Source organism: Bidens hawaiensis, unplaced genomic scaffold (genome assembly GCF_021521415.1).
Source record: "Bidens hawaiensis isolate Kalapana, Puna unplaced genomic scaffold, B.hawaiensis_p1.1 tig00027112_1, whole genome shotgun sequence".
Classification (NCBI taxonomy): domain Eukaryota; kingdom Viridiplantae; phylum Streptophyta; class Magnoliopsida; order Asterales; family Asteraceae; genus Bidens; species Bidens hawaiensis.
The window spans coordinates 106,932-120,716 of record NW_027494379.1 but is presented as its reverse complement, the minus strand read 5'-3'; the positions used below and the strand labels follow the sequence as shown (position 1 = coordinate 120,716).

The following is a 13,785-nucleotide window of genomic DNA, read 5'->3' as shown; positions in this document are numbered from 1 at the left end:
TTTCGGTTTTTCACCTTTACAGGTATACCGCAACAACTCACTATAAAACAAAAAGGCTGTAAGAAATAACGGAGGAGGGCGAACTCAAAATTTCGGTCGAAAACGGGTAAATTTACACTATGTATAAAAAATATCGGCCGAAAATGAAATAACTTTATACTACCGAGTGAAAAAACGGAGGGGACTGACGTAGAACTTACTAGGGGATCACAGATATACTTTTCAGTTGCTGATTACCGACGAAGAATAGTGGCAGTTGTCGTTTATCTTTATAACTTGTAAAATACAAGCTCGCTTATGTTAACCCACTGACACATTTATATCTAATGGTGTGCATTTGTAGAAGATCTAAACTTTTTAACCATAATGTTTTGAGTTCACTTAAAAGGTTCTTAAGAATCTTATATATGTCTTTTTAGTAGACATTTCTTTCCCTTCGATAGATAATTTTGGTCTTGAACACTCTTTTCGGTTCATTTGAAGCGAGGATGAAGATTACCATTCAAAACCTGTCATGTCACTGACAAGCAGAAAGACACATTCGAGAAGATGACATAGGAGACACATTGATATAAAAACCTAACTCTCGTACTGATATATTTGACACGAATAATTTCATTTTAAACCTTTTTCAATATGTCAACTAAGAACACACAAATCCCTAATCCTATATTCCTATACAACCACCACATATAAATAATACATGTAGGCTAGTTAGGAATTTTGTGTCATCCTCATATTAGCATCAATCTTCAATATCAATCAAATGCAAGTATGCAACCAACACAATTAACTACTTGCTTAACTAAACTAACCAGAAACACAAAATTATAGGAGATAAAACACCATCAAAATCTAGTTAAAAACTCTAATGTCACACTCATTTCCTTAACCTTCTAAAAGACTAGCTTCCTTCGAGCCTTCAAGAACCTAAACTCGCCAGAAATTTCGATCATTTCTCGTATCACTTCACTAACCAAATCCTTGAAGATCATTCGTTCGATATCTAGTACTAGTTCCGACGTCTCAATTGGATAATCTCTCCAATCATAGATTTCAACTAGGTCTTTCTCTATAACACCACTAACCAATTCCAATACACCATCACCGGTGTTTACTTCTCGAATCTTTTGAAACTCAAACCAGACATGTTTAAGTAATGCTCGAGAATAGTCAATCACTTGCTTCCAGGGCGGTAATTTTACATTTCTGTTGATGATCTCAAGAACTACGTCGAAAATGAGCTTGCGTTGGCGTTTAGAGACGTTTGAGGTGTTTTTGGTGTTGTAGAGTTGTTTCTCGAGCGATAAGAAGACATTGGGATCTTCTTGAAAGTGTTGTGTGGCTCGAATTATCTTTGATATGTAAATGAAATCCACGTCGTCTGATGTGAATTCTTCGCGTTCTGTTGAAGATAGTGCATGATAAACATAAAACATAAATACATAATAAACAAGTCGAGTCGAATATGAGATATTGCCTGAAAACTACTCATGAGTCGAGTTGGAGCTCTTATCACTTATTAGTTAAACCAGTCAAGCTCGGGCTCGGCTAAACTCAACTTTTCTCATTCACACCCATATGGGTGTGAACTTTAGTAACACGGGTTTGAATTTAGTATAAACAGTTTCAATTCAGGTTACTAAACATGTTCATCTATTTACTTTTATAAAGTTTAAAGAGAAATGACTCAAAAGTCATTGTTCTATAAAGTTTTATTATGTTTTTGATGTAAATATATGATATAGCAAGTTAAAAATTCGTAGGTTAAATAAGTTATTATCGTGACAGGTGACAAAACAAGAGTCGTGGTCTGTTGTATGTCTGACCCAAATTTTAAGTTAGTATTGGGTTTGCCAATCCGTAAAGAAGGCTTATTTAATATCCTTTACAAAACCTTTAATACCATTAACTATGTTGTCTAATAAACAAAAGTTTGACCACATTAAATACTCAAAAATGAGAAAATCTAAATACCAAAAGGGATGTCATTGTTTAACACCTATGGATCCCACACATTTCTAAACTCTAAAGAGTGTAGAATGAATTTGTAGTTAAATTTTTTTTTAACGCTTATTCAGATCACTGGTAGCCATTTGAACGGCATGCAACCAAATAGATACCGTATAATTTTTAAAAAATTAAAATGTGTCGTAAAGGACATAGTTACGACTAAAAAAAGTAAAGAAATACATTTATAATTATAAGAGTTTCATAATTTTATCGTATTTACATAGTGTTAATGAATTATTAGCCTAATTTAACCGGTTTAAAGTGTTACAAGTTTTCACACTAAAAGTCGGTTTAAATATCACTCTATCTTGGGTTAAAACTTGATGTCTTATGTTATATTCATATTTTATTTTGTATATATATTATACAAGATTTTATGGTATAAATGTATAATATAACGGTATATTGTATAGTATAAACATAAACGTATGTATGAAATATAATAATATATAAAAAATATATAACACAACACTTTTAATCATTCACTATGTCCCTACACATGTAAGATTGTAAGAATTTGTTATGATGGCTCAAGGGCAGATGTGACAATAAATAATATATTATACCCATACCTAGATTTGTTAGAATTGTTCCAGCTTATAATGGCAGTATGGCACAATGGCAAATAGAATAATAAACAAAAAAGGCTAATGTCTTGCTACTAATAAAATTACTTATACCAATTGTAAAGTGGTTGGCTCATCACACCTTGTAAAATTTTATTCTCTCTCTTAACAACATCAAATTCTAGTTTTCATTGTCCTTTATTGTGAAAAAATAAATTAATATTATAACAATAGTAATGTGACCAATTAAATTAAGGAAAAATGTCATAAAATAGTAACAAATTTCAAAAATGTTTTAATTAGGTCACTTATTTAACTTGTTTTTACAAACTGGGTCATTAAATCTTCAAATTGAGTCTCGCCGAATTTTTTGTGCATTAAGAAGGCAATGTATGATAAGATGTGAGGGTCGGGATTTGCAATATATGCAGTTATATGTAAAAAATCAAAAAAAACGTTATTTGTATTAAAATTTAAAAGTAAAAAATAAAATTCACGTCATCACTCCACGTCAACATCGAAAAAAAGATAAAAAGATTTCATATGTGAAAAAAAAGAATGCCAAAAAACATTACTATTTGATTTCATGTTAAAACCTATAATTTAAATAAAATATGAAGTTTAGTGACTTAACTGAACACCTTTTAAACTTGAGTGACCTAATTAAAACATTTTCGAAAACTAGTTACTATTTGATTCGCTTTTTAATTTTCAATTTGGCCCATTTCGAGCTTGGCTTATGTATAATTTTCAAGTTTTCTCGGAGCTCGATTTGTTTATTATTTATTAATTAATTTACTCATATTTATACGTATTCTTTTTATAAATTTTTTATATAATAACATAATATACATCATCTACTTACTTTTTTTCATAATATATATAAAGAACAAACTTGTTTAAATTTCTGAGCTGACTTGAGCTCGACAAGTAAAGCTCGGACTTATTCAAACTTGGCTCAATTCAAACTTTTAATAAGCCGATATCTAGTAGTTCACATACGACATAACGCCCCCAAATCATAACCTTACTAAATTGTAATTAGTAAAAAGTAAATATCACGTGAGCTTAATGAGGATTTTGTGTTTTGGTACCTTTCAAATCAACACGGTGTGAACGAGTTAACGGCTCGTCTTTCTCAAATCCCGAGTCAAGTACCGACACCGGATTCGGTAACACTATCGCTGAACTCGGCGGTGACTCAGTCGCGCTCTTCGTCTCCGTCAACAGCTTTTCACATCTCCGTAACGAACTCGTTCCTTTAGATCTCTGTAATCAATCAAAGTTATCCTTTTATGGCTAATTAATTATAACCAAACTAATAATATTTTTAATATGTTTATACTTAACAAAAGGACAAGGTTACAACATAGAGAGTCAGGTAAGCAGCTAACAAGCTGTATCGCCACCTCATTCTAAATTGCAAAACCGATCCAACTACCTCTAAATCGGTTGTAGAAGGCGTACTGAATTTGCTTTCGTTAATCGACGATGATTCGTCCTCCGTAACAAACTTTTGCCTTCGACGGTTAACGGATAACGATTCCGTTACCTTCTGGTTTCTTAATCCGTTTCGTTTAGACGAAACTTTGTTAACCGAATTACAAGCTTTTAAGTTACTCTCGATTCGTTTAGGCGAAGCCGCTCTAACTCTCACCTGAGAATTTTCACTAACGTGTCTACGCGATCCACGAAACCTATGCGAATCACGTTTCAAAGGCGACGGTTTCACCAGGACGATATCCGATTCGTTGAAATGCAAATTCCGATCATACATGAAGTTTCGGTGACTGTTTTCGGACCGAATAAGACCTTTGAGTTGTAAAACTTCGAGTATTTGCTTCAATGTGCTTAGATCATTTGCCTGTTCATCAATTGCTTTGATCTTCAACATCTTCTCATGCATTGTTATTGTCCGGTTATTCGGCTCGGGATAAAACTCACTTGAGTCGAGAAAACTTCGAGATCTCCACCGGTCATTTTCGTTTGGTGATTTGTTGGGTTGTTTTAATTGAAAGTTGTTATTGTCAATGTATTTGGAGTGAATTATGTCTCTAGAAAGTCTAGATTCCGAAGCGGATCTCCGTAGAGTAGGTTTTGTGACGGTTTGTAGAGGTTTGTTGTCAGTAGATGGCATTGGTTCGAGTTCCATGAGTCGTGCAATGACGCTTGGGGATCGCTGTTGGCTGTTGTCTCGGTTAGTTTCCGTTGTGTTGCTGACGTTTATTCTGCTATCGAGTGAATGCCTATGGATTTCTTTGAATGATTTTGACCGGTCGTTCGTCTTCGATGGTGATGATTGAGAGTTATCGGCATTTGCTGGTACGACAACTGAATGTTTATGTGGATCTGGTTTTCCAGAAAACGCGTGCGATTCACCCGAATTCCTAGACACTGGCGATCCACCGACGGCCTGCAAGAAGCGGTTTTACATTTTCGTTAAATAGGATCATCTATACACATATAATCTGGCATCTAATCACACACTGTTTTAAACAGTTGTTCGGATTGATAAAAAGTTTAAATGGTCAAAATCATGTTCGGATAAAAAGTAAGACGGCCGTTTAGATATAAAAAAATTCAATGGTCAGAAACTGCGTCCGGATAGAGGTCGTACCACTGTTTTTGACTTTTGATAAAAAGATTTTAAAGTTTGACCGTCTAGGACAGAACGATTGTCCGAATTTTGGTCAAATGGCCAATCTAACCAACAATTTTCAAAGTTTGACTTATTGTCGTCAAAGTATTGTTTAAACGGCCAATCAGACCAATAATTTTGAAAATTCGATTTTTTTGGTTCAAAACGGCCGTTCTTGTGTTGTGTGGACGGCCGTTTGATATTGTAAAATCAGACGGTGGTGGTGTAGCTATGACATTCTACATTACTTCCTTACATTCTTCCGTTGTTTCCACACAAATTAATGTAAAACCGAATGGCAAATGTAGAACTTACGGTGGAAGGAGGTAGGCGTTTAGTCGAATGTATTCTTTTTCCGGCCAAAATGTGTTCGCGATCAAAGATCTGAAGCAAACCAGACATGCAACCGATTTGCTTCTCCATTTTCTCCTAACGATCTCCGACTACCGATGCTTTCATGCACAGCTTTACTGTATTTTGAAGCTTAATAATAATAATAATAACTCATATGGATACTTTTCAGTTTTGACACTCACGGTTTTATTCATCAGTTTTAGAGCTTTTAACTAGAAATCTTACTTTATGGCCACTTTAAAGGGTGACCAATTGGTTGTGGGGAGACACAGAGGTGGGGTTGGGTCGGTCATAACTCATATGTTTGTCATGCATTTAACAATTCCAACACATAGTAACAAAATTAAAACGTTACATATATATGATACGTGTTTAATGAATGTTATTATTACAACAAGTATTGCATAAACATTTAAAGTTTTATTTAAAATAAGCATTCATTAATAACTAAAAAAATATTATAAATGTAGAATTAATAAATATTAAATTGCGTGTACTCGTTAGTCATTGTGTTGTCAAGTAGTCGAAAATGGTAAATATATTTCATCTAGTTTGACGGTTCAAACATGAGTCAAAGGGGTTGTTTGGTTCATTCAGATATAAATAAGTCAGATCTGAATGAGTTTCTGTCCAATTCAGCAACAACAATAAGTCTGAATGATTCAAACCTATTTTTAACTATTCAGATGTTTTTCTGTTTGGAACCAAACAGTCTGGTGTCTAAATGAATAAGATGTTTACATCTGAATGGTTCCATTCAGATGTAAACAAACAGCCCCAAAGTCGTTTATAAGAAAAATTATACAACCCTGTGCATTTAGATTAAAAAAAAGTAACGAAGGCATATTATATCCACGAATGGGTTTAGTTGCTAAAATAATTAAGTAAATTAACCAAAAATATTCAGTGATTTGAGCATCTGTTAACTTCCCGATGGCCAGCCTTGAATTAGAGGGGGCAGTGTGCCAGTAACGGGGATGGTCACATTGGATTTTGACAATGGACTGGAAATTATACCTGATATAGTCTAACTAAAGAGAAATATAAATTTGATTATACCTCCAGTAAGTAATAAGTATGCCTTTTTATGACCCTAATGTGATGTAATATCGTAGTAAGTTCTCTAATTTATAACGTTAAACCTTATTTATTTATTTTTACGAGAGGAAACTATTCTTACCTCTTACTTGGGGGTGTCCAAATTCGGACTATTCGGTGTTTGTAGTCATGTTGGTTATATAATAATATATTTTTGTTTGTTTATATAAATCAAGTTGAAAAATGTAACTAAATGGATTAAGAGTCAACTGATATTTAATAATGTAACAAGTAACTATATTAGATATACATATTAATAATGTAACAAGTAACTATATTAGAAATACATACTTTTTTATTCGAATATGTGAGTATGGTTTAGTGTTGTTGGACACTTGGAGTGAAGTGCTTTGTAACTTAGCGGTGGTAGTGGAAGACAAAGGCCACCGTCCTTCACTATCGTGGACTTGTTTGCATTAAATTAAGGTGATTTACATAAAATAATTTTACCAAACAATTAGACATTGATAGCCTTAATCTTCCTTCTAACATTGACAAACACTTTGATAATATTGAACTTTTAACAAACAATTTAAGACACGTTTTCCTTGAACATGACATGGCTCGAAATAATGACAGATGAGTTCGTGTTTAAATTCAACATGTCGACCTGTTAATGGCAAGATTAAAATTGTGTTTTCAAACAGGTCCTCAGATTCAACTCACCTAACATGTTTATGACCCATATCATTTAACTAGTCGTGTTAAACTGATTAACAAGTCATACGACATGGTTAGAAGTTGTTTATCAAAAGGCCGTTAAAATTCGTTGCGCTTAAAAAATCTATATCTTAGTGACCAAGATTTGTAATAACTTAAAAAATCTATATCTTAGCAATTGGACATGCTTCCAAGTTCCAAAGCATAGCAAAAACATATCTTTTTGAGCCTTTTGTTCCCCCTTTTCCTTCACAAAGAAAACGTTTTTGGGCTTTTTGATTCTGAAAACATAAGTCAATGTAACATATCCCCCAATATATGGCCTGTGAACTTGTGAAGAGTATGGTGGGTATTGAATTATTTATGATTCTGAAAATCTTTAATATATCAAATTAATTTCTTTTTGTAGTTTTGAGGCATACAAAATTAGAATAAACGTTTAGACGCTTGTTAGTTAATCGAAACTGGCTCGCTAAAACCTTGAAACGAGACACATTTGAATAAGCTCAAGCCTAAATTTTGAGTTGATTTAATAAACGAGTTCGATCATGGGCTTCATGTCTGACTCAAATTGAGAGACTAAATCATTGAGACAATTTTAAAAATATTTATTTAACAAAGTATCTATATAAATACATGATAATATTATTATTTGTAAATATTATAATGAAAAATAATTATATCATATAAATAAATAAAATAAATATATATGCATATAAAAAATAAACAAGTTGAGTTTGAACTTGAAATTTTACACACAAACCGAGTTTCAACTTTAATTATTGAGATTGATATCTTTAACTTAAACGAGTCAAGTTGTAACTTAGATGAACTACAACTAGAAACGACTTACTCACACCTTATTTACCGTTAATTCGCTAAACTAACATCATAAATATTTAGTTAAGTTATGAAGAAATAAAACTAGCACGGAAGCCATGAAATCAAGGATGCCTCTCTTGTTCAATGAGCCATGGTTGATGTCTATTGCTCTATTATGTGACATGATGTGATAAAAGTTAAGAGAAAGTAACTGATTATCTGGTCATGTGTTATTGACTTTTTAAATTTCAACAGATGCGACAACCATTTACAACATGAATACATGTTTTCAACGTATGACAAATGTCTTAATCGGGATTTAAGAATAATATAAAATCAAAGTTCTCAAAAGTCTTGTCAAAAGTTTTTTTTTTGTTTTTTTAATGTCATGTTTACTTTATTTTGTAAATGTTAAATATTTGTAAACCAACTGAGCTAAATGGGACACAGTTAGGCCATGTGTAGTGGGCGTTGATTTGGGCGAATTTTGAGTGCGAAGGGGCTACAACACCGCCCCTGGGCGAAATGTGGGGCAAATTGTGGGGGGGGGGGAGGGGAAGCTTTTATCGCCGGCTTGTGTTGTTTGTGGGGGGCGAAACGTGTTTTCTTTATTATTATTATATTGTGATTGAGAGAGGGGGATATACACACACACATATATATATATATATATATTATATTTTATTTGTAGCCCCTACACCATTACACCCCAAAAACAAATTCTCACCCCTTGCTGACTGGGCGCCACACGGCGCAAAAGACCCCAATTTGTAGCCCCTCCACTACACATAGCCTTACACAATTCAATTGTGTCTATTATTTAGCAACTAGTTTTTTCCAATAACTTAAAATTATAAAACAAGTTGCTTATTACTTTTTTGTTTTGTTTTTTAAACAAAATTTTCCATCTAAAATCTTCGTAGAATGATTTGAACTCACCACCTCACTTTGTAACATGTACGTGAGTAATAATGCATAGGTGAATCTTATAGAATTTTTTTTTACATGTACAAATATACCTTTTAACTTATTTAATAATTATATAGATATAAAAATAAAACTCATTAAAAGACTATTTCTCATATTTCAGTCTCTACCCATGATCTATATCTATATGTAGATATCTAATCTTTACGTGTTTTGAATGTTACCCTAGGACTGCACCCTGTTAGTAGCAGGTATTACATAAGGCCACCATATTACCCACACTGGAAAAAGAAAATTTGATGAACATTTATGGGCTATATTTATTATTGACCTGAAAATCAGATGATGTGAAGCCCATCCACTATGAGTTGATTGGGAGACATTTATGATTTATCAACAAGTTGTTAGAATGAATTTAGAAAAGGCCAACTAGCTCAGATGGCCAGGGAAATGAGAGGAAGACTTTGGGAATTCCAGGTCACAGGTTCGATCCTCGATCTTGAACCGGTTTTACCGGCTCTCCGTTGTGGTGCCATTTGGCCGGCGTGGAAGACGGGTTTATCCGGTAGGTGGTAGGCGTTCGCCAATAACTCACGAGTGTCCAAGCGTGGGCCCGGTTAAGACAACATAGTCTTGGCCTCGAGAGGGTTGAAAATTGCTGTTCTAAAAAAAAAGATAAGGCCAACTAGCTCTCCCAGGGTCCATTTTGAAAATAGCCATAATAAGTACCAAAAGTCATTGCACCTTATAAGTTTGATAATTTCTCTTTGTTGTCACAGGACTTAAAAATGGGTATTGATAATCTGAATAGGTGGAAAAGACATTAGTTGTAAACTGAACCGAAACTGATTTAAAACCGGTTTGAAACCAAACCAGTGAACCACAATTTGTAACAGGGTTGTCCATAACTGCTCGTCGTTTGCATGGAAATTGCTTGAAAAGTGCTCGCTTGATTTCGGCTCGGTTTGGAAATGAGCCAAGCCCGAGCAAAACCTCACTCGGTTTGGTTCGTTTTTGCTCGAGTCATTTTTTAGTTTATTATTTATATGTATTATATATATACACATATAAATATACTATTTCTTAATGATTTTTAAATTTCTTTATTTTGTGTTGACTTCAAAGTTCAATTTTAAACCTAACCGCTCGTTCAAAACTTTTACAATCCCACATTTCCATAAAGTTTCCTCATGTTACGTCATTCGATATTTCGATTACACCTTCAAAACCCTAGCCGCTCGTTCTTGTCACGCTTGATTCACGAATTGTTTGTTCAGTTGTTAGGAGGAAATATTGATCATGCTTCATTGTTGAACTTATTATGTATGTTTTATTGTTAGCTTGAGTTTTAGATATTTTAATAATGGAAGTTTAGACATTTTGGAATTGATAGTTTTGAATTAATGGAATTTTAAAGTTCTAGAAAATTAAAATTATAAACATTGTAGAAACCCAAGCCAAACCAAGCTGTTCGGTTTTAAATAAAACCAAGTTTAAGCATGAATATGTGCTCGTTTCAAACCAAACCAGGTATGAGCAAGCCTATGTTCGGTTCAGCTCGGTTCATGAACAACCATACTTTGTATACTCTTGTAAAACTGAGCCAAGCTGGATAAAACCCAGTTTCAAACTGAACCAATCATTATCCTATTATAACTGGTTCGGATAAACACCGGTTTGACTACCTTTGACTGAACCAAAGCTGTTTAAACCCAAAGACCGGTTGACCTCAGAATCAAAGAGGTGTTTATGAGCTAAGCTTCAACTTATATATCAGTATCACTATGTGACTAGGCCCATAACAAATTGGAAACCCACTTTATATTTTCATGATCTTGAATGTCGCTTTGTATTGGAAGCCCAAAGCTTAACTTAAATGAAGCTCGAGCTCGGCTCATTTCGAACTCTATTTTAAAAGCTCGAGCTCAATTCGTGAGCAGATTTTCAAGCTCAAGCTTGGCTCGGGCTCGGCTCGTTTAATATTAATTAATTATTTTATATATATTTATAATTATTTTTATATATTTTTTTCGTTATAATTTTAATTATAAAATAATATATATTATTTAGTTATTGTTATTTATTTTTTCACAACATTATATATATATTAATTAATAATTATTAAATATATATTTTAATAATCATATAAATGACAGGCTTATTTAAGCTCGTGAGCCGGCTCGAGCTCGATAAGTGAAGCCCAAGTTTGTTTATTACACGAGCTTACTTTTAGGCTCAAGCTCGGGACCGGGCTCGTGTGTTTAATTTAGAAACAAACTGGAATCGGAAAACATCAAATCAATTTCTTGTTTTTTTAAATGAACTGACTATAATATTAACCCTTAAAGCAATAGTATGCATTAATTATTACTTTTCTGCATATATATTTTTGATGCACCGGTAAGTGGGTAACTGGCGATGGAGTACATAGGTCTATACAACTACAAGGCTCCTGAGTTCGGACATAGTGGCTATTCATTCTACATGTTTCTTTCTTTAAGTTGAATTGATTTATGCAATGTAGCTTTTAAAACCAAAAGTTGCACAATCGACATGTTTTGACCCATTACACTCGACCTGCTTTGACCCGTTACAGCCGTGTTTATATCGAACATATTTTTCCCCCACTGGTGAAAGTTCCTGGATCCGCCTCTACGTAGAAAGGTCCAATGTTGTTCAATTCAACCCAGAATCATAAGTTCACACAATAATGTTTGTGGATTCAATCATTTACGGTAAAACACAATCTTCGCGATGCAAAAACATACCCAAAAAAAATCACCTACAAAATCCGTGAATCGTACACTACTACCAGAGTGGCCGAAATAAACAACTGGCCGAGTATGGTACAACTCTATTTAACTAACTTGTGACAAATTATAATTAATATTTATTTAACACCTTCCAAGTAAATTCTGAAAACAAATTAATTATATACTAAAAGACTTTTAAGTAAAATTAATAGTTGTCTGTATCATTAAGTAAGATTTACAGATTTAGATTTTTAGAAAAGAAAGAATGGAGTTTGAGAGTTTATTATTGAATGCACAAGTATCAACATCACGGACTGATGCAAACGGCCTATTATGTAACGGGTTGGTCTAATAACTGGTTCAGGGTAGGACCAAATCTCTTTGTTTGGAAGCGTTGCTCAACACTATGAACATGAAATCTAGCAAAAGACCAATCTATAATGAAAATAATGCATTAAAAGTGTCGGCCGCTTGTGCAGATATTGAAATTGTAACTTCTGAATCATCACTAATAAATAGGGTAAAATGCGGGAATCTGAACTTATTTTATTTTCTCAGATTATTTCATTTTGACATGGCCTAAACATACCCTGCAAATTCATGGTGGCTATGCAATGTTTATATTTACTTCTTAAATCTATTATAACATTAATCAAAGTAATTTAGTATGTCAGGAATAATAATAATAACAACAATGATGATAATAATAAAAGAAATCACCATTCAAACTTCCAAACAGATGTGAAATCAATAAATAAAAGCATAAGTTTACCATCCTTCCGAAATCCCAGTTCAAACACTTTTGCTAATGTAAAAGTGAATAGCTTTGTAAACGATTTCAGAACACCATCGCCCATCATCCATACATCGAAATCAAAATTAAAGGCTTCGTCATCCTGTACAACCACAACAAGAAGTGACTCCCCTAGCTTAGATAAGTTCACGACATTAAAACCATGTGGAAGGGTTATTTCTCCAAATTCTTCGCTTGACATATCAAATGAAATAAGCACACTAAGAAAATTACCGTCTACAGTGTTCTTATCAATAGCAAGCCAATAGATAACTCCATCTATAACTACCTCATTATCGAGTATACAACTAGTTAATATATGAGGGGGGAGATTGCCATATGACCTTCTCCAAGCCCCCGTGCTTAATGTGAAACCTCAACCTCAATAGGGTTGCAAGTTGCAAATTGCTTAATCCTGACAATCTTAGGGTCATTGGTCTCACGACAAACACCAAAACCTAAAGTAGTTGTGCTTCTGCATAACTCTTGTGCAACATTAGGGACAAAAACAGCAACCGCTTTTCTAATTGAAATATTCCAAATAACAACCACATCCATTGTACTGCCCCGGTAATGCCTGCTATACAAGCCCACCAAGCCCACCAAGCCACGAGAAGTGCCGATTACCCTAGGAGATTGAAGCTTCTTAACCAAGGGAGGAGGGGTGAGGGAAACTATCTGTCTGGGGTAAGTATGATCATCGATAATCGAAACGTACTTATTCTCAACTAGACTAACAGACCCTGAACGTGTATCTTGATACATTACAAGCAGATGATGTTGTACCTGAGTGTGGCGTCCGTTGTTGTAATGAATGCTTACTAATAAAAGCAGAGCTGTCGATGATTGACTTCCATGTTTTCGGGACCGACCGGAACTGAATCAACGATTTCAGAGGAAGGCGAGTCATGATTTCCAATTGGATGTCAGCAGGTATGTAGTCTGACATTTTGGTGTTGATTCTTTATGGTTTTACTTGCTGCTGCTGCTGCAGATGATGAATGGAGATGAGAGCGATTAAAAAGGGTGCAATGAAAGAAAGAAAGAAAGAAAGAAGTAGGTACAGTGGAGGTTTTTGAAAGATGTGATGTTTGGGGCCCATAATGGGTGGTTTTTGATGGTTTGAAACCTTGGTTTTTGGTTTGAACCAAGATAAACCAA

The 13,785-nt window shown here is 34.0% G+C and overlaps 1 protein-coding gene across 1 annotated transcript; it reads right to left on the bottom strand.

The window, feature by feature from the left end:
* Positions 1-452: 452 nt before the first annotated feature.
* Positions 453-13,573, bottom strand: LOC143574802 (uncharacterized). Its single transcript, XM_077059327.1, has 7 exons — positions 13,411-13,573; positions 13,000-13,367; positions 12,569-12,913; positions 5,533-5,646; positions 4,021-4,992; positions 3,674-3,848; positions 453-1,480 (listed from the first exon to the last, which is right to left on the bottom strand). Exons 1-7 carry the CDS (start codon positions 13,571-13,573, stop codon positions 897-899), a joined length of 2,721 nt encoding a protein of 906 aa, XP_076915442.1. The 3' UTR covers positions 453-896.
* Positions 13,574-13,785: the final 212 nt, after the last annotated feature.